We start from the raw sequence: 22,415 nt of genomic DNA on the forward strand, positions 1-22,415 counted from the left end.
GGACTTTAGAAAATTGACCATATAACCGGGGTGACCTTATAAGAGGGTGACCATATAGGCGGTACTGACTGTATAATAATATGCATCTTTGTTATCATTGAAAGTATCTTGCTGAACGATATTAGTGCTAGAGAGTTTTGTCGCAGAATGCCCGAAAAAATTCTGCTACAGGGGTATGATATAGGTTTGTAACTTAATAACTATTGTAACAAAAATACTTACAAACTATTGTTACAAGCTATTGTAATAAAATAGTTTGTAACAAAAACTATTTTATAAAATTCATAGCATTTCCATTGTTAAACTAAACTCAGTGGCGCGACAGCCCATCGAGGGCCATGGCCTACTGTGCTCATCTCAGTTTCTTGACCTTGGGTTCTGGGATGCAGGCACAGGTGTTCCGGTTTGGTGGTCTGTCGAAGGTGGAACCCCCAGTATTTAGTCCCCAAGCATGCTTGGTATTCATTTTATCTTCCGACGCTAGGGCTGAAAGTCTGAGTAAACCTTGCGTGGCCCGAAGATCGAACCCAAAACCTGTGGCACATGATTGCGAAACGCTACCGCTCATCTTCCGGTCATCAATTCCATTATTAGGAGTGTAATATTTGAAGACTTTAAATGCATATAACTTTAGACAAAAAAAAATTTAAAAAGGCAGTTTTGTTAAACATTTCTTTTTAGTGTCATTTATATTTACTCTTATTTTTATCTACCTTTATAAATTTAAGAAGTTTTTAAAAATTAAAATGTGATAGCAGTTTTTAATTCGTAAATTTTTAAAAAATTTTAGAAGTTAATGAAAATTACAGTAAGCGTTAACTTTTTTAAAAACTACAAATGTTACATTCATAAATGAGAGAATGGAATAAGCTCTAAAATGTGTCATTTCTGACTAAACTAAATTAAAATTAAATCTTTTATGCAAATAAATTCTAACAGGAAATAGTAGACGTAAGACAGACACCTCATGTCTCCTGTCATATTTTTATCACAAAAGTGGTGGAACATATCATTTCTTTTTTTTAATCTATATATAATGGTTTAAATCAAAGAGTTTTGTTTAAAAAGCTATTTAAACTACTCGATTTAAACTTCTAAATTGATTTCATGAAATAAGTGTTTTAGAATTTCTCACATTAATTCCCTTTTATGTGACTAAAACCAAATAGTGACATCTTTTTCTTGAAAAGAAAATGATTAGTGTGTTATATATATTTTATATTTGTGTTATACATATTTTATATATATATATATATATATATTTAGGGGACGGGAAAGTAATGTGGTTTAGGTGTATTTGATATTTGTCATCAAGGTTTTATTTTTAATCAATAGGAAAAAAATGAATTGGTTTTTAAGATTAACAAATATTTAATGCACCCAAACGCCACTTACCAATCCCCCTAATAATTGTGGAAATTTTTTTTTTTTAATAAACGTTTATTTTCTGGTACATTTCTAAATTTATGAACCCTCTTCATTTTAATAACTTTTGCAAATTAGAAACAAACCTTCATTTTGTGGAAAGGCTTGTCAATAATATTTCTGTTATGTTGATAATATCTCTCATAGATAACCTTTTGCATATTGTTGTTTTAATTAGTTCGCATTCAACTCAGACATCAAATTTTCTTGTTATTAAATATTTGCTGTTTTAGAAGTGTGCTTCTAATAACTCATAAAGAATGAAGATTCTCTCCTCTAACAAATAATTTCAGAATTCCAGATTGATTATTGTGGGGTGATTGATTGATTTAGCAGAAAGTTTCATAAATTAATTTCCCTTTACCATTCATTTTTAATATTAAAATTTCTGTTTTTCCTTAAAAATGTTTCAAAATTTTTCTGCTAAATTAAAATTACATTTCAATGTAAACATTTTTAATTTCCAGAATAATTGCAAAGTATTGATGTAGCTCATTAATGAGAGTTTTCAACCTCAACGCCTTCTTGCTTAAACAAAATGTGTACTGTTGTTGTATCTGAATTTTCTTGTTTTTATTTTTTCCCCACATTATGAAATGCTGGCCAAATTTAAATTGAGATTATTATTTTTTTTTAAAGAAATAGAGAGATATAACAAAAAACAATAAAGTGAAAAATAATTCGAGATATGTTTGGCTTCATGAAAAAATGAGTGGTTTATTATACAGTGATTGATGTAAAAAGAATGTACGAGGTTGGGTGTTACTTTTATCGTTTTGCTGTAAAAAAATTAATTGATGAAATGAAGAAAAAAAAATTGATAATTGATTTAATATATAAGTTGAGGTACATTTTGGAGTCGGTGCGCTATGAATTTCTGATAATTTTATTAAACATCGCTAGAGTGTGTTAATTGATCCAAAAAAAAAAACGAGTGACATAGAAATTTTTAAAGTCAATTCCTACATGGGTCAACAAAAAATATTTTATTTTAGTTACTTTTTAGTAAAAATTTAAAAAATTTTCTCCCATATAAAACTGAAATTAATTAATTAAATTTAATGAATGAATTAGTTTTTGAAAAATCTGTATAAATATCAAGTTCCATCCACTGCAAGTTTAAAAAAATGCATTTGAATTTGAGTAGATGAATGAAATGTATTTTATTAACAATTGAAAATTTGAGCAGGAAATAGGGAGAGTGTGAACTGATAGTAGGTATTGAATAAGTTCAGTTTTAAAATATTTTCGGAGCGACATTCATGTAATTAAAAAAACACTATGCAAAAAATATCATCTATGAGGTATATTATCATAACAGATATATTATCAAGAAAGTTATTTATTTATTTTGTAATTAACTTAAAAGCAATGATTTCAATAATTCTCCTTACTTGGAAAATGTTAAGAGGAAATACAAATATTGACTAGGCTTAAAATAAATTTTACGTATGAAAAAAACATCTGTTCTGACGTTGTCAAAATTTAACTTTAATATTTGTTTTTTTATATTTTTTATTTAAAGCTATGAGATAAATTATTTTTTCGTAAAATTAATTCCGTTTGAAAAAAAAAGGAATAAGCAAACTTTGTTTACAAATTTTTATTTATATTGAGAATTTGAAAGCGAGATTTGATGTTCGAAATTAGCTACAGTAGAGTCCCAATTATCCGAGTTTATGTGAACCACGACTCACTCGGAAACCAAAGAACTCGATTAGAGCGAAGAGTATAAAAAAGGAAATAAAAAGAGTAGGTATAAATGTAATATATTTAACAAATACAAAATATAAATATTATACATATTATAATTAAAAAGCTTACTTAGAAACCCTTAAAGAGCATACTTTACAAAAATGAAAGAGTTTTTGCTTAAAAAAGTACATAATAATTTTTTGTTTTACATTACTTTGGCTCTTTTCTGCAGCAATATTTCGCCATTTTTTAGGGATAACAAAAAAGCTGGTGTCGCCAATGTTTTTTTTTTTTTTTTTTAGTTCTATATATTCCATAGCACTTTTGCTGTCTTTATCATCGTCGCTAGATTCTCTCATTATTGACAATCATTTCATGGGATCAAGTTTTTGAGTTTCGTTTTCCTGAATGTTTCAAAGGTAAAAACTCAGTTCTAAAGATAAAAAAATTAACTAGAACAAAAAAATATCCTTGAAATATTTGATAGCTCAAATAAGGCGGATGATCGGGACTCTTCTCTATTACTGGACATGCCAGGCTGTATAATTTTTGCGTCTATCTTTTGAAATTTTTCATTTCCTCTTCTTTCTTTTTAAAAGTGTATCAAAGTAGTCATAGATAATACAAGCCTTGACAACAATGGTGTTTTTATAGAATTTCGTGTTATATAGGCAGCAACGTTAAACTTACCTACTAAATATGGCTGCAACAGCCAATATCGAGAGTATTAGAATTTATAAATTTTGGTTTGCTTTAGAGATTGGAACGTTATATAGATCTGTTTGATTTTTTGTGGTAATGATTTAAAATGATTTTTTGTTTTTCATTACAGCACGGAGAGAGTAAATTCAATGCATTGGGAAAAATTGGAGGTGACTCTGAATTATCTGACAGAGGCTGGGAAGTACGTAAAACTATCATTTCTTTTCAATGCATTGCATTGCCATAGAACTTTGATCATCCAACACTTCTGTTTGCCAACTGCCCTTTACAACAGGCATTTAAAGACTCCAAACGCATGCTGACGGTATATTAAAATTTTATAACCGTCGTTGAACAGCCGACCAACTTTTTGGGTTTACAACTACTCGTGTTTAACTATGTAACCTTGTCATTTTGAACCCAATCCGGAAGACAAGGGAACTCCTGGGCAAAGTATTGGGAGAAATATACCTTCGTTGAAGACTTCTTGATGAAACTAAATTGCATTTGCGTTACATGGAGAGGAAAACTTCCCACGAAGAGCCTGGCGGCAAGGGGACTCTTACCCATGATCTGTCTACCACTGAGGATATCTCACATCAGCATTGTAGTCGGTGCAAGCCGGATGCGGAATTCATATCCATTAGCCATCGCTTTGATTCGAGCCCGGTTCACCTCATTGGAGGGCGAACGCTTTAACCCCTGAGCCATTATACGCTTTAACCCCTGAGCCATTATGGCTCCATGTTTTAGTATTATTGCATCTCATATTACCCTTTAACTTAGGGATGCACAGCCTGCGGCCCTCCAACTACGGAAGTGCGGCCCGCGAGAGCTTCTAAACACACGCAAAAAACTAAACAAAATTTTCAAAAATAAAATTCGAAAATTTTTAATCGCACTTTTGAGTCATCAAGTTTTGACGCACTCAATTTTTACAGATTCTACAGTTTAACGCGCTATCTTTAAGACGATTTTATTGTAAATCTAAATTATTATTTAAGCAGTATTTTCGCTTTTCAGCGTAATTTCAAAAATCTCGAATTTTGATTACGGTATTATTACGACACACGAGTTTCAGATCGTCCATTTAAATACACTTTTGGCGCACTTTATTTGTGTTGATTTCGTTGTAAACCTAAGTGATTTTTTATCTTTTTTCGGCACTTATTACCATGCATTCCCACGTAGTTAATATAATTTAGTATAAAAAATTCCGATAATTCTATTACGATATGCGAATTTTCAATCGCGCATTTGACATCCTTTATTCGTAGCATAAATTTAATTGATTTTTTTAAAAATTTATTTTATGCTTTTCCATGTGATTTTGACTATCCCGTTGTTTAATTACGATGTTATTATGACACGCGAATTTCTAATCGCACGGTGCAGTTTTATCGTAAATCCTAGTTATTTTTCCTTCGTTTTTTCGGCAACAAATTTGATTTGGTCGAATACGGAATATGCAGCAAAAAACAAAGAAAGAAAAAACCGGCCAAATAGCGACATTTTTTAGCAGCATAGCAACATTGAAACCAAAATTTCAATGCGCAAAAATAATATTTTCTTGAAAAACGTATTCATAAAACAACGCTAAAAAATAAGGCCTATCAAAAACGCTTTTGAAAATGCCACACTTATCATAAAAACTTAAGTTTGTATGCAAAAGGGAAGCAGAGAAAATGAAAATTGATCTTAATTTTCTAAAGAAAATTTTAAGTCTGAACATCTCAGTTTTCCAATTACCAGAACAAGTACAGAAAAAGGAATAAGTATAACGGAAATGCTGTTAAAAACTGCCGCGTTTTAATAAAAACTCCCAAAAAAATGCTAGATAGAAACAAAAATATAAGACGTTCAAACGTCAAAAAACATAAAATTTTTAAATTTAAAACTTGCGCTGAAAATCTAAAATTTTCACTTTGCCATAATTTTAGAAGAAAAAAAATTGCTATGAAATAAAGTTTATTAGTAACGTTCATTTAAAAAATGCTGTGTCATAATAAAAATGCTTATATAAAAAAAAAGTTCATTGAAAAGAAAAACAGAAAAAAAATTGTTCTTAGTTCCTAAAACAAAACTTTAAACAATAAAAATCACAGTTATCTCTGTTACTGCTTATCTATATTACAGTACAGGGAAAAGTGACAATAAATTAATAGTATGAGACGTTCCGTAAAAATGCTATGGTATAATAAAGACAAGAAAAATGAAGAATATTTTTTTTTATTTTTTTTTGACCGTTTGCAACTAAACATCAGTTTAAAATTAATTGTATTTAAATATCACTGTAAATAATAGCTGTTTTGAATCATTTTGCTCATTGCTTAACATTTATACTATTGAAAATTTGACTCAATAAGACCCTTCCGATTTGGATTTTATAATACCCCAGTAATTATTGTACCCCAGGTTCCGTGGTTGGTGGATGATCAGGGTTCAACCCTATATGTATGTAAATTGAGTTCATGTAAATTGTCTACAAAAATATTTACCCATTTAGCTTTTTGACTTTTATTTTTTATTGGGAACATTGAAAATGTGTACTATGGTGAAAACGTTTGTAAAATAGAAAATAAATTTTAAAAAATGGAAGCAAAAAAGGTGCAAAGAAATAATTATTTTAAGAAAGATCATTTGTTGCTAACCAGCACAAACAAACTAAAATTCCCTTTTTGAAAATGAGAATTTTTTCTTCTTTACCATGTCGATTTTTGACATGTATTATGCAAACTGTGGTTTTTGCATTGTTCTATTCAATGTTTTTACAATTCATTCAACCACAATCCATTCCGGCGTACTGTCTGCCCATGGCGTATGCAAGCGCCAATTATTTTACTTGTTTCATGAAATAATTGCAGGTCCGCATGTGCAGACTGAGCTGGGTTCGACGAGATTCTTGCTTTCTCGTGTGCAACTCTGCTGCATTTTACAAGGATATTCTCAATTTCAGGCTTCATTTTCCACCCTCTGAAATAGCACTGAAAAATATCTCGATATTTTTGTCGTAGCTAATGTAATCAAGAAAATGAGTTCTTTGTCGAAAACTAATTACTCTATCATGATCATGTAAAGTTTTTAAAAATTATTTTACTTTTTGTTAATGTATATGGTGCTTAAAAATATTTTTATGTAAAGGAAAAGCTAATATCAATATAATTCTATGTTAGTGTTTTCATTTCAGTATGCCAGAATGCTGTCAAAGTACATAAAAGAACAGAATATTCCAAGACTGCGTGTCTGGACGAGTTTGTTACAACGCACACTACAAACTTCTTCAGGGATTATTGCCCCACAAGAAAGGTGGAAAGCTCTCAATGAAATTGATGCAGTAAGCATTCTTCCATATTATACAGGGTGTTTTGTAATCGCTGTCCTTAATATTCAGCATAGTTGCAAAAACAACTAGATTTTTGTCAGTTTCAGGGCTGATTGTGCTCCGGAAAAAATCCGGATTTCCGGAATTTTCGCTAACAGTGATCCGGAGATCAAAGGTACAGATGTTTCAAAAAATCATTGATCACAGAAGTTTCCGAAAATCAAATTTTCAAAGGTGGAACTTAAAAACACAGTTTATTTTTTTGTTTGTAAGGGAAAGCCAGAGAGTACTTTATAAGCTTATATTCATGATTAATATTCATTTTTTATCAGTAAATAGTTGTTATAACCATAAACTCAAGAAAGAAAGACATATTTGTAACTTTTAATTACTTCTCCAGGTCATCATAGGTATGTGTAAAATTTTAAGTAAACTAAGAAATATTGAGAAAAAGGGGAAAAAAAACCTTGTTTAATTTTTTTTCAATTTAAATTGTCTTTTTTTTTTAAACTCACGAAATTTTCCGGAATTTTGACTTGGGCTCACAATCACCCCTGCAGTTTTTCCTGGTTTAATCCAAAATTCTTTTAAGTTTTATTCATTTACTTAAAATTAGGAAAATTTGTGAAAACAGATCAAGTTACCTTATTTTAAAATAATTATTTTAAAGCATCTTTATTTAAAAATATATATATTCTTACATTATTTTTTAAAATTCATCAGTGTTGCCACTCCTCAGGGAAAACTTGAAAAATACAGGGAATTTTGATTTTTTTTCTTTACTGTCTGAGAATATATAGTGAATTTTGTTTCTTATTTTCGTCTTTTCAAAAATCTTGACCATTCAAAGCGCAATCTACGGTATATGTAAGGATGATATTTCATCTACACTAAACTATTTCATTTACTAATAACATTATTTAAATTATTTCAGCTGTTCCTTTTTTTCTCTAAGTTTTTTCAGCAATTAAAACCAGTATAGTTAGCCTATTATAGCTTACACTGCGACAAACTTCTCTAACACTAACATATGGCTTTAAGATACTTTTAATTATAACAATTACTAATTTAAAGTAACAGAACAGTTGTGTTTACAGAAGAAAGTATAGAGTAAAAATTTATAATTATTTTTTATTGTAAAAGTAATATTTTTTTAATTCAATATTATAGGCAATATTTTCATATTTTGAATGCACTAATTATTTCCTCTTTCGAATTTTATAAATCTTCACATAAATTGAAATTCGTAAATAATTTAAATGTTAATAAATTAAAATTTGTACATAAAAATAAATCATCGTAAAATCCGTGCAGTAACTCCGAAAATATAGATCGACATCGAAATCAGGCAAATAGGACTCTTTAAAAAAGAGATACTCAAATAAGTGTATGTAAAACATGATGTTCTTTAAAGAAAAAAAATTAAAGACAGAACATAATTTCTACTTCCGTGATTTCTGAATTTTTTCCATTTTATATTATTAATTTGAAATTCTAGCTGAAATTGCAGATTTTTTTTTAAATCTCAAACAATTGAAAAATCACCATTATTTCTTTCCTCTTTGATGCACAAAATAGACATCTTTGAAAAAAATTCTGCAGAGGAAAAAAAAACCTTTTTTTTTTTTTGAAAAATTATGCAGAAAGGAAAACCAAAATTTTTCCCTTCCCAAATGAAATTTTTTCTGCAAAAACTCTGTAATGTTCTGCAACAATCTCACTGCTATTGTGCCGCGGGGTGTACGGAGAAAACACAAGGATTTTTTTTTTTAATATTTGAGTTGCAACCCTGTTGAAATAGTTGATCGATTGCATTTCATTTGTGTTAAAAATATGTTTCTTTTTAGTTGTAAGATGGTTAGAATGTTAGTTAACATGCACTTTATGAAATGTATTTTCCTTTTTAGGGCTTGTATGATGAGATGACGTATGACGAAATACAAGAAAAGTATCCTAAAGAATTTGCCGCTCGAGAAGAAAATAAGTTTAAATATCGATATCCCCGAGGAGAGGTTATTTACTTTCACTTACTTTTCTCTGTATTTCCCCGCAACTTTCACTTCACTTAACTTAATTCAATTTTTCTGCAGTCCTACGAAGATCTTGTATCTCGACTGGAGCCGGTTATTATGGTAATTATGAATATTATCCTTCATGCTATTTTTTAATTAATTTATTTCTTAAAAATTAATATCGATTTACAGGGTATCCGCACACCTGGAAAGTCATGAATTTCGGTATTGAACAAAATTTGTCATGAAATGTCATAATTTTAACTATTTTTTTAAAAAAAATTATGGAAACTCATGGATTTATTTAGGTCACCAAAAAATCAAATTTTTAAAATGGTATTCCCCCCTTCCAATTTCATTTTGTACCGGATATCTGACAAAATCCCCACTCACAGTCATATTTCATTAAAATATAAAATTATTTTTTTCTGGAGCACATTATCTTTTCAACTTCTGTGATAAGAACTTTTATTATAATTTTTTTCTTTTATTTTATCAATTTAAAATTCTAGCTGAAGCAAGCCAGTCATTAATAAATTTTTTTTTCCGAAATGAGAACAGAAAAATCAGTAGTATTTCTTTCCTTTCCGATGAACAAGAAAAATATCTTTTTAATATAGTTCTGCAGAAAAAAGGCAGATTTATAATATAATTCTGCAGAAAATATTTATTTGCTTTTGTATTTTTTTTTAGCTATTTTATTGCTTCAACTCTCTCTTTCCTCTGTTTATTAAATTTAATACCCATAAATATGAAGATACAGAGTATAACAGTTTTGGTCATACCTATTATTTCAATTAATGTTGTTACAGTGCTTTTTTAAATTTATTGTTGTGTTTTTGATGGAGAAAATAGCAGGGGGCGTACAGACTCCTTAAACTCCTTAAAAAACCCTTGGAAATAAAAAAGTCTCCAAGGAACAACTTAGATTTCCAAATTAGTCCTTAGAAACTCCTTAGATTATTGCATTGCATGGATGAACTTACTAAGTCTGCTGCTAAATGATATGACTTAGCTGTCAAAATCTAACAGTTTATAAGAAAAACTTGAAAAGAAAAAAAATTGAATTGCAAGCGTTGGAAGAAAAAAATAAGACTTATTGAAATATTTGAAACTGGAAAATGTGTAAAAGTTATATCTTTATTTATTTTTCTTGGTGAAGTTTGACAAAGTGAAAATTTATTTCAAAAGGACTAGAAAAAAATATGCAAACTGTTGTTTGGTTGGATAACACAGAGGCTAATGCTGGCAAATAAGGTATTTATTAAAACATAATATGAGGAAACAATAGTTCACACACACAGTGCTACACATCTGAATCAACCAACAACTAGTCAGCTTCTTCAACAAATATATATCTATTTCCCCTATCGGGAAGTCATTGTGTTACATCACGCAACTCGCGCAACTTAACTGAGAGGGAGAGGAAAAATGAGATTTTATTTGCATATTAACAACACAAACTATACATTTTTGAAAGTTCCTTATAATAATTGTTTTTTAATTTAAAAAAAAACTGTCTAGTTATCTTTTATGCAAAATTTTTAATGAGTCCTTAAAATTTTGGACTCCTTGGATACTACTTGGATTTCTTCCTCTGATCTCTGTATGAACCCTGAAATAGTAACATCGTTAAGTCATAAAAAACTCTTTGAATTAGTCAAGGATTTCAAATTCTAAAATGTAGCACATACCCTGGATTTATAAATTTTAATGATAAATATGAATATACATATTATTCTTTATGCTATTTCTCAAATAATTTATTTTTTAAAAATTAATATCGATTTATAAATTTTGCGTAAAGGGTGCCGTAGCATTTTCAAAAAGTGCTTGTTTTTTATTTACGTTTTTTAAAAATCCTTAAATGTGCTTTTTTTGGGGGTTTTTGTAAAAAGTCCTTAATTTTCTATCTTTTTAAAATAGTTTTTTCCTTGCCATATCGATTGTCATCATAAATTGCAAAAATGTATGATTTTCACAATTTTTTCTGCAATATTTATCAGAAACTAGTTATTTTATCATGATTATGTAAAGTTTTTTTTAAATGTTTCAGAATTTTATTGATTTTATGTTTATGAATTAAGAAATTTAAATGATGGAAAAAAATAACTTTTATTACTGCACAGATCCTAATTATGATTTTTTTTTCTTTCTGGAAAATGATTATAAATATTTTTTGAGTGCTTAAAAAGTGCTTATTTTTTGTTGAAAAACCTGGCTACACACGGTATCAATAAAATTAGTAAGTTATGTTATTTTAACGGTTCTTTAATTAAAAGTTTTTTTCCTAGTTTTTGTTTTTTAATTTTTACTTATTTAAAGTAGATTGCAATTATAAACTGGTTAAATATCTGATATTTCTTTTTGTAAAAGTGTTTCTTCCATTTGAATTAGAAGAAACTCATCATGTTATGTAGCGTTTTTAAAAAGTGCTTAAAGATACTTATTTTCGTTTTTAGAAAGCGCTTTAGAGGTACTTTTTTCATTGGTTTTTTTTAAAAAATGCTTTATATTCCTAATAATGCCTTTTCGAAAAAGAGATATTTTCTTTTACCATGTCAAATATTATGCAAAAGCATGATTTTCACATTGTTCTGTTTCACAACTTATTCTACCACAATCCATTTGGGTGTACTGTCTGTCCATAGCGTATGTAATCATCAATCATTTCATATGCAGGGTATCCACGCACCTGGTAAGTCATGGGTTTTGGAATAGAACAAAATTTGTCATGAAATGTCATGTTTTTAACTTTATTTTTGAAAAAAATCATGAAAAGTCATGGATTTAGGTCGCCGAAAAATCTAATTTTTGAAATGGAATTTCCCCCCCCCCCCCCCACANTTTCATTTTGTTCCGAATATCTGAATTTGTAACAAAATCCTCACTCACAGTCATATTTGATTAAAATATAAAATGTTTTCATTGTGTTCTTTAAAAATTATACCGAAATGAAAACAGAAAAATCTGGCGTATTTCTTTCCTTTCCGATGAACAAAAAAAGAATCTTTAAAATGTAATTCTGCAGGAAAAAAGAAAAAAAATTATTTCCTTTTGTAATTTTTATACCTATTTTATTGCTTCAACTCTTTCTTTACTCTGTTTTTTTAAATTTAAAATCTATAAATATGAAGATGCAGAGTATGACAGTTTTTGGTTATACCTATCATTTCAATGAATGTTATTATAATGCTTTTTTAAATTTATTGTTGTATTTTTGTCGGAGAAAATAGTAACTTCGTTAAGTCATGAAAAATTCTTGGAATTAGTCACGGAAAGTCATGAATTTGAAAATCTAAAATGTAGCAGATACCCTGCACATGTTTGATGAAATACTTGCGAGTTTGCATGTGTCTACTGAGCTGGGTTCGTTGAGATTCTCTCATGTCTGCTGCATTTTGCAAGCTATTCTCAATTTCAGGCTTCATTTTCCACCTTCTGAAATCAAACCAAAAAATCTATGGATCTTTTTTTGTTGGATAATCTAATCAAAAGAAGAGTTATTTTATCAAGATTATGTTAAGTCTTTGAAAATTATTTTGCATTTTGTTAATGTATATAGTGCTTAAAAGGAGCATTTGTTAAAGGAATTGCCTATGCATCATTTATTCTAGAGTATATAGTGAGTGGTAGGAATATACTGTGGAAGAAACCTACCGTCCTTGATTTAGTTAGTATATTCTATGCAAATATTAAGATATATTTTTATCTGTTGGTGCACTCACACATCTCATACCATCTTTTCTCCAAAGTGAGTAATGTCACTACAAAAATATAACTCCAATTCACTACTGTATAAGACATGTTAACTCGATTCTACGGTGGAGTACCTTTTCATTGTCGATAACTACTCTCGGCAGAATAATGATAGTATAATGATTATAATGAATGATTAATAATGATAATATAATAATGATAATAATTGTATAATAATGATTATGAATGAATAATTATGATAGAAAAAAAATGCCAAAGACATGATTAGCGAGAAACTTAATAAATTTGGGAGATGCAATTAGTGAAGATAATTTTCTCTCTGAGATGAAAAAGGATTAAATTTGATAACCTCAGTGTTATTGATATTACTTTTTAGGCATCCTCTCTCAAGATTATTCATCTTTTTTAATTAATTAAGAATTATAAATATTTATACTTTCTGATTACGCCTGTTTATATAATACAAGTTCTTGGACATTGTTTTGCTCGGATCGCTGAAACAATCACCCCAGTCCTTGGACGATAGTTGAGCATGTTCTACTTTCAATCCAAGTTTTTCCTCCCTTAACTAATCAGCTTCTAAAGTTTTGTGGCGTCAACATCAGCTTTGTTGTCCATTTTCATGTATTTTAATCCCAAATAAATTAATCTGTTAGGGTCTGTTGGTGTTATTATGATTTTATTTTAATTTATTGAGTAATCTGAAATTAGTGTAAGCATGATTTTTATAATATTGAATATGAGCAATGTGCGGGTTTTCACATGAATGAACAATGTGCTGGGTTGTATTGAATATGAACAATTTGATCACTGACATTCAAGAACTTGGATGGTGTCAATGCATCATGCAATTTCTTTTAGAAAGAAATTCCTCCAAGTTCTTGGATTAAAGAACTTGGACCGTGTAAACAGACCTTATTGTTGATTGATTGCTAAATTTTCAGCACAAACAATTATGCATCAAAGTTGCCAGGTACACAGAACAAAAATATATCACAGTTACAATAAAATACATAAACAAATAATAAATGTAATTATAGTTTGTCTACGGTAAAAACTCCCCCTGCCACAAAGTCTGAAGCCTTCTGCTGCTATGGAAACAAGCATAGTACATATCAGGGAGGGTAGCCTCTCTTCACTCTAGGGCTAACAAGGTAGACCAGAGAAAAATATAACCTTTTTCTCACCGACCCCGATCCAAAACCTGTTCTAAACAGTGACCTCACACCCCTACTTGAAATAGTTATACCATAGTCACCGCCATGGGTCCAGACGAATGACTAGGGGAGTTCTTACTTTAGACAAACTGTGGGTAGGTAGGTACTTTATTTGTGTCGCACTGGAGCTGAAGAATGGGCTAATGGCAACGGTTTAGGGAGTATCCCTGAGGATGAATGACAATTATACTATACGGATTTATGCTTTCTTTTTTAACTTTGAGATTTTCATGTGTTATTCATTTATCCATTGTGGATTTTAGGAGCTTGAAAGACAAGAGAATGTGTTAGTGGTTGCACATCAGGCTGTGTTGAGGTGTCTTCTTGCCTATTTTCTGGATAAGAAATCTAGTAAGTCATTCTCTCTCTCTTTCAGTTCTGTGTTCAATACATTAAGTGAAATGGTTTCATAAAATAAAGGAAACAAGAAGTGTGTTTTAGTTGCGATTATGCCTGATATTATGCAAAACTTGATGTTCTGCAGTCTTCTGATTGCATTCAATGAGTCATAACCAGAGCTTGGCTGTCAATTAAAAAAAAAAAAAAATTCAATTTTAGTCGGGTTTTTTTTTCCCTTTATATTGGATTATTCATGATTTTAAGTCACTTTTTATATTTAGGGTTGCCATTCCACAGGGAGAATAGGGAAAACCTGGAAAATACATTGAATTTGAAAATCACTTAAAATAACAGGGAAAAAGAAAATCAAAACATTCTTCAATTAAAGATTTTTTTCTGAAGGAATAAAATAATAATATAGATTATACTTCTTCATTGGCATTGATTTAAATCACATTTATATTTTATGATACTAACACTGAAAGCTTAATTCATAAGTGACCATAAAATTTAGTTTATTCAATCGAAACATTCATTAGATACCAATTAAAAAGTAAAATTTTGCGTTTAAAATTGAATAGTGTTGGGTGCAACCAATGTTATTCCTTTAAGTAGCACTTCTGTTATTCATGAAGAGTGCTACTAGAAATGAATACATTTTTATCAGGTATTTATTTTTTATGAATTGCATATTTATTTTAATGACTACCTTATTTTTTACAAAAGTTATGATGACGAGTTACGTTTTATAATTGGCCTGGATAGCCCGGTTGGCAGGGCTTTGAACTCTTGTTCGTGAGTCCGAAATAGTAAATGGTGACTGGTGCACGTTAAATCCGTCTGGTCACAAAGTCCTCCATATTCGGATACCTAATTATACCTCTGGGAGTACTGAAGTGGAGATAGATCGTTATCTGGTCCGGGTCAAAATGACGATCTGTGGATGAATGAATGGGTCCACCCTACCAACCGGTGTGTCACAAGTCGAATTCTTGACCATAGATTGCGCCGCTGGAAAACAAGAGCAATCGCGTCTTCTCTGCCTTAAGGGTCGATAACAGCAACGATTTATAATTTTATTACAAAAAGAATATTTTCACAAAAATCTTAATTTTAAGGATAATGTTATATTGTTTTTAGAGTTTTTTTTTACCTTTGCATTTTTAAAGGCATTTTATTAAGAATTTATTGATCATCAACATCCTAGCCCCAAATTAAAACACACTTAATACATTATTTGAACGTTAAGAGGAGGTAGTAGTTGACATGTCGTTAAATAAGACTGGGTGATAAATGGATGCATCGGTAAATACCGATGTTCACCGCCGATCCGATGTTTGGATTAGCAATTTTTCAAAGCATCGGAAATTACGATTAACTGAAATGTGTACTATGCATCGATGACTACACTCGCGATGTTGAGCATCGTTCCCAATAGTCCCATCGATGGTTTCAAGTGCGTGCGAGGAGCACTTCTCTCGATCGTGACATCGATGTCTGCGAAGAGCATGTTAGTGTACAATGATAGCTGTGGTGGCGATCGTTAAATCATCGTTTTGCTGCCATGATGAATCCCAATCAGATCTAGAATCGGAGTCTCTTAGTAATATCTTAGTTTTGGAAGTGTTTTCTTTTCATTGTGCAAATACTGTTTACAATCGATTCAGCCGTTTATTGTTTTTTAACCGCTATTTTACATGCATCCATCTCTTTATTATTGAGAAATAATTGTCATTGCTCGAAAATATAAAAATGCAATGTTTATTTTTTTTTAAAAATGTACTTTACTAATTGCAAATTGTTAATATTTTACTTTTATTCCAGGATTCGTTTTACTTTTTTATGCTTTTGTAGTGTGTCTACCACTACAAAAATACAATTCCAATTCACTAGTATATAAGACATATTAACTCGATTCGATGGTGGAGTACCTTTTCATAGATATGAAGGTTGGCATGGTCAATAACACTTTCCCCTCACACCTTTCTGATTTTTTTTAATAAATACAGGGTATCCGCGCACATGGAAAGTCATGAATTTCAGTGTTGAACAAAATTTGCCATGAATTGTCATGATTTTTGCTATTTTTTAAAAAAAATCATGGATGAATCATGGAAAGTCTCCCAGCGTTGCAAGTGCTGCCCCGATCCACGCCAATTGTGAAAACCTGCGCCTACATGCTCCAAATTGAAGTAATAGGTTTAAATTGCTCTTATCTGCGCCATAAGGGATATTATCCCCCGGGTATCGCCAAGTCACAATTTTGCAGCAACCAAGCTACTGCCATGTGGGGGGTTGCTCTGGATTCAGTGGGAAGGATTCTTGCACTCTTATGTGCAGCTCTGCTTCATTTTGCAAGATATTCACAATTTCATGTTTCATTTTCCTCTCTCTGAAATGGAACCGAAACTTCTCTCGAATTTTCGGGGACCAACTAAATATTGCCAAATTTTAATGGCAAAAGAAACTTTTATTTCTCTTGTTAATTTCATCGTTATTAAAATGCCATCGTCTTCGTCAATGGCAAGCTAATGGCCTTCTTGCTCTATTCTATTTATAGAATAGTAGGCATGATCTTGGAATTAACTTGGGGACCATTCACTTAGTACATATTTTCATATTGATCCTCAGAGCAGTCAGTTTCCATCTCCCTTTTATTCATTTAATTTAATAAAGATAAGAATTAATAGAGTTTCTTAAACTGAAATTTATCTGAGGGACCATCCACTGATTGCATATTGTGTTTAAACATTTATTTTACTTTATAACTTTTTTTTTACTTATTGCATTTTATTATTGTGTTATTACTTTCAAAATTTTCAGTGCTCTTATTTTGGTTTAAGAAAAAACTTAATAATATTTAGTGACAAGATGTTAAATAAGTATGAAGAGAGGGGCTTTCAGAATTTTTAAAGCAGCAAAAAAATCCTATGTTTTTCAGATTTGTCATTCAAAAATACTTTAATTCATCTCTTAATGATTTGATTTAAAGCAAATGATATAAAAAAATTTAATTATCACAGATTTGTTAAACATTATGAGAGTAGGGACAATATAATAATTAACTTCTGACAAAATTTCTTTAGCTTCAATACTCATTGTATTTGCATTTAAAAATTATTTAATTTTTTTTAATAATTTCATTAATGAAATACTGTACTAGGTAACCAATTTTAATTAAAAACATTTTAGGGGCCATTCACTAATTTACATTTGTATTATAAATTTATTAAAGTTTGCATAATTCTTTACATATTTTTATAAATTCGGTATGATCAATATTAATCTTGTTAATATTTTGTTGAATATACTATTACAAATAACATTTATTTAAATTTTAAGAAAAATATACTCAATAACCTTAAATAATAGTTAAGTTAATTAGAGTTTTAAATTACCTTTTACAGAATTAAATAAAGTAATTATTAATATAAAAAATAGTATGAGCTACTAAATATTGAACTTATTTAAATTGCTTTTGCCAAAAACTCTTTTTTAAGAAATATTTCAGCTATATTAAATAACTTTTTAGATCTTTTCCAAACTGAGACACCATTGATTCAATTGCTGTATGATGAAATGGTGTCTCCAGTTTAAGCATTGTTAGGGCGTTTTTTAAAGAGTTCTGCTTTTCTTAGTTTGACAGGAAAGCACTTAAAATCTTTGGATATAGAATTTGGCAAAATTCAAATTTAATAGATGTTGGACTAGATACCACAAATGCAATGACATCCTTATCTTCTTCAGAAAAAAATTCTATGTATTTAGGTGCTAGGTCTATGGCATGTGCAAAAAAGTTATTAAAAGCATTGCCTCTTGAAAATAGGTTATTGTACCATCTTAAAGTGTTGCATCCTGTAATGATAATGGAAAACACTTCTATTAAGTCAATAAGATATCTAGCAACAGTAACCCCATTTATTATAAAACCTGAAGAGGCATCTTTGTTACTGTTATGTGGAGAACCAGAAATTTATTCTTCTGACTCAAATGAATATGCACCAATTGATGTGTTTCGGAAAAACTATTTTGTGAAGAAATATAATTTGAGAAATATTAAATATCCTCTTATAACAAAGCTTTTTTAAAGCTCTTTTGTGCATACCACATGAGAATGCCGATGTTGAAAGAGGTTTTAGTACTAGAGAGGTTTTAGTTTTGTTCGTATGTCTGAATAAAAAGCTACTTTACAATAGGGCAAGTTTAAATTTGCATAGTGTTAATGGTTTGAGACAAGTTGTGTCACATATCAGCTGGGGGAATAACTTTAAAGTTGACAAATATATGATTAAAGGGACTCGTGCAGCATTACAAATTATTCTGCTTGATTAGAGGTTGAGAAAAAAGAAAGTGAAAATAATGTGAAAACACTAAAACTGAGGAAAGCTGATGAAATTGATTTGCTAAAAAAATTGAAGGCTTCTCAAGATCTCTTAGCCACAGCTGAAAAAAATGTTAAAGATGGGTTAAATAATAAAAACATGTCGATTATAGAAAGCGGGCAGATCCTCTTATCTGAGGCTAAGTCGAGGATAGCAGAATATTTAACAGCATTGGAAAATACCAAAAAGAAAATTTGTTTATGCATGGACCTTCAAAAAAGTTTAAAAAATAAGATATGTTATTAATGAACAGAATTAAAAACTCTTGTTACTAATTCTTGTTTTAATTCTTTTTATTAAATATGCTCCAAATCTTTGTTTTGCTGCTCCAAAATTGCTTTTTTGTTGCTCCAAAACCATGTTTTGCCACTTGCACCACTGATCTCCGAAAAATCTAATTTTTAAAATGCAATCTCCCCCCCCCCTAATTTCATCATGTTCCAAATATCTGAATTCCTAACAAAATCACCACTCAGGCATATTTTATTAGAATATAAAAGGATTTTATCATGTTCTTTAAAAATTATGGTGTTCTTTCAAAAAATGAAAGAAAAAACATCATTTCTAGAGCGAATTATCTTTTAAACTCTTCTGTGATTTAAGAATTTTTATTACTTTTTTTATTTAATTTTATAAATTAAAAATTCTAATTGAAGCTAACCAGTCATTGGCTATTTTTTTTAAAATTCCGAAATGAAAACAGAAAAATCAGGAGTATATCTTTCCTTTCAGATGAACAAGAAAAGTATCTTTAGAATATAAATCTACAGAAAATAAATTATTTGCTTTTGTATTTTTTCAGCTATTTTATTGTTTCAACTCTTTCTTTCCTCTGTTTATTAAATTTTAAATCTATAAATAAGAAGATGCAGAGCATAGCAGTTTTGGTTATACCTATCATTTCAATTAATGTTATTATAAATGCTTTTTCAAATTTATTGTTGTGTTTTTGTCGGAGAAAATAGTCACTTCGTTAAGTCATGAAAAATTCTTGGAATTAGTCATGGAAAATCATGAATTTGAAAATCTAACATGTAGCAGATACCCTGTAAATATTGATTGAAATGAACTAAATTTAAGATGGGGAGAGACGTAACTCTGATGGAGTTTCTTTCAAGAACATAATTGCCTTAATCGGTGCATTAATAAAAAATTCGAATTTATGCAGTACCAAATGTACCGAGACATTGCGATGCATCAAAATATTGCGATGTTCGCGTGCCGATATGCGATACTAAAATCTAAATATCGCCCAGTCCTATCCATCACTATGTGGGCACACTATTCTCGCCAAGACGACTATCTACCTATGCGTTTGTTCTCTAACGTTTTTGAATGTACTTTCTACTGCTGTTATTGCACAAACTGTATACAACACAGTTATGGGGACATCATTGAATTTCAGACTGATTGCCTAATAATAAATTAATGTTCATTTTGCTAAGTAAATGTTATTTTTAATAAATATTTCAGAAGAGAACTGCAAAATACACCCATTCCTACAACTGAAGTATAACAAATTGTTCTATTAAAATCAAATTCATATTTCCTTAAAAATTTATTTAAATCGACTACAGATAGCTTTTGCGATGAATGCTTCTCTTAAAATATAATTCATTCTTAAAATGAAAATAAAGTTATTTTTTTTCTTCCTAAAATTGAAATAACGTAAAACTTTCGGCAACTATTTTCATGCTTCTGGCTACTAAAAGCAACTATTTTGTTCGTTTTTTTTTCTGTGACAACCCTATTTTTGCAATACCTAGAATAGTATATAAAAATAGTTTTTTATAAAATTTATCTTTTATTTTTAACTCTAATGGCACTTGTGTTATTTATTTGTTTAAGAATGATGCCACCAAGTAAAAAAATCAAGAAAATTTGTGTGTTGTGTGTAAAGTGTTCGTAACCACCTCGTAATCATTTATAGATATCCTTTTACATGGTGCATAGCATTTTTAAAAAGTGCTTATTTTCGATTTTTGTTTTTTAAAACCTACTATTGTGCTTTTTTTATTGGGTGTTTTTAAAAAGTTCTTAAGTTTCTCTTTTTGAAAATGAGATTTTTTCTTTATCATGTCGATTTTCACCACATATTATCCAAAAGCATGGTTTTCACATTGTTTTAATTCATTCAACCACAATCCATTCCGGCTACTGTCGGTTCATAGCGTATGCAAGCGTACCAATTATTTTACATGTTTGATGAAATACTTGCTCTTTCATGAATGTAATAATTTGATGAAATTATTGCTCTCTCATGTGCAACTCTGCTGCATTTTATAAGATATTCTCTATTTCAGGCTTCATTTTTCACCCTCTGAAATAGAACTGAAAAATCTCTCGATCTTTTTGTGGTGACTAATATAATCAAGAAAAAGAGTTCTTTATGCCAGAAACTAATTATTTCATCATGATGATGTAAAATCTTTGAAAATTATTTTGCATTTTGTTAATGTATATGGTGCTTAAAAATATTTTTTTAGAGCTTGAAGAGTACTTAAAAGGTGCTTACTTTATGTTAAAAGATTTGACTATGCACCCTGTTTTATAATGTTTATCCTAAAAGAACATTCTGAATTATTGTTTCAGGTGAAGTTCCTTTCATAAAAGTTCCACTGCACACCATTATGAAACTCACTCGAGCTGCGTACGGTTGTGAAGTGGAAGAAATTAGGATCCCGGTTGAAGCGGTTGATGACCACCAACTTCTTTAAATCATCAAGTGCCTTTCTTACAATCCCTTCTGTTGAAAAAAGGAATGTTTACTGTGCTCTAGTCTATAAATAACAATTTTTAACCATTTTTTAAGAGAGTTTTTAAACTTTTTTATTATGTGTAGAGTAACAAGATGTTACTTATTTGAAATTGTCAGAATCTCAGAAACATCATAGTGCAAGAAATGAATTTTATATTTTGGTGATTCATTTTCTTATTCATTAAACACTATTTAAAATATTGTTTTATTTATGTTACATTGAAGGATGCAGAACCATTTTTTTAATAGCAGGCCACAAAAACTAACAAGAAAAAAAAAGTCGGGGGGGGGGGCAACAATAGATTTTTCTAAAAATACAAAAAATTGAGTTGTTACTTCTTGTGGTTTAGTTACACTCCCTGTCGCATATAGAATAATATTAATATAGAATATCAAGCATTACATTAGTCAGTGTTTTCATCGCAGAAAAAAAAAATGGATGAGAATTTCTCACCCTTTCTCAAAAACAGGGTGAGATTTCAAAAAGTTAAGTGAAATTTATAAAAANAAAAAAAAAAAAAAAAAAAAAAAAAAAAAAAAAAAAACACTAAGAGACTTGAAAAAAAAATCACTTCTTTAATTATAATACATTTTTAACATCTTCTAATTTTTAAAGCATTGAATATTTTTTTTGCATCATCGTATGGAAGATGTTCTACATCTACTTTTTTTATCAGCTATTCTCATTAGGTTGCTCAAATGCGTGTTTGTTTCATTTTGATCGTTTCTACCCACATTTGTTTCATTTTCATTTATCCGTTTCGGAGTAGAAGATATTGCCTTTACAAGGTATTTGTCCATCTTACAATAATGACCAAAAAATTTGAACTTCTTACATGGAGA

At 29.7% G+C, this 22,415-nt stretch overlaps 1 protein-coding gene across 2 annotated transcripts in view; it reads left to right on the plus strand.

Annotated features, from left to right (window-relative positions):
• The window catches only part of LOC107450839 (6-phosphofructo-2-kinase/fructose-2,6-bisphosphatase), a 53,880-nt gene extending 32,106 nt beyond the window's left edge, over positions 1-21,774 (plus strand). Inside the window, exons 8-13 of one of the 2 annotated variants that reach the window (XM_016066749.4) lie at positions 3,953-4,024; positions 7,010-7,156; positions 9,052-9,156; positions 9,235-9,276; positions 14,357-14,444; positions 21,407-21,774. In XM_016066749.4, the coding sequence (XP_015922235.1) occupies positions 3,953-4,024; positions 7,010-7,156; positions 9,052-9,156; positions 9,235-9,276; positions 14,357-14,444; positions 21,407-21,531 (579 nt within the window). In that variant the 3' untranslated portion in view covers positions 21,532-21,774. The remainder of the gene's footprint in view (positions 1-3,952; positions 4,025-7,009; positions 7,157-9,051; positions 9,157-9,234; positions 9,277-14,356; positions 14,445-21,406) is intronic. The other variant, XM_016066750.4, reaches the window with a different exon arrangement.
• The last annotated feature ends 641 nt before the right edge of the window (positions 21,775-22,415 follow it).

The sequence above is a fragment of the Parasteatoda tepidariorum genome, chromosome 8 (genome assembly GCF_043381705.1).
Source record: "Parasteatoda tepidariorum isolate YZ-2023 chromosome 8, CAS_Ptep_4.0, whole genome shotgun sequence".
Lineage (NCBI taxonomy): Eukaryota > Metazoa > Arthropoda > Arachnida > Araneae > Theridiidae > Parasteatoda > Parasteatoda tepidariorum.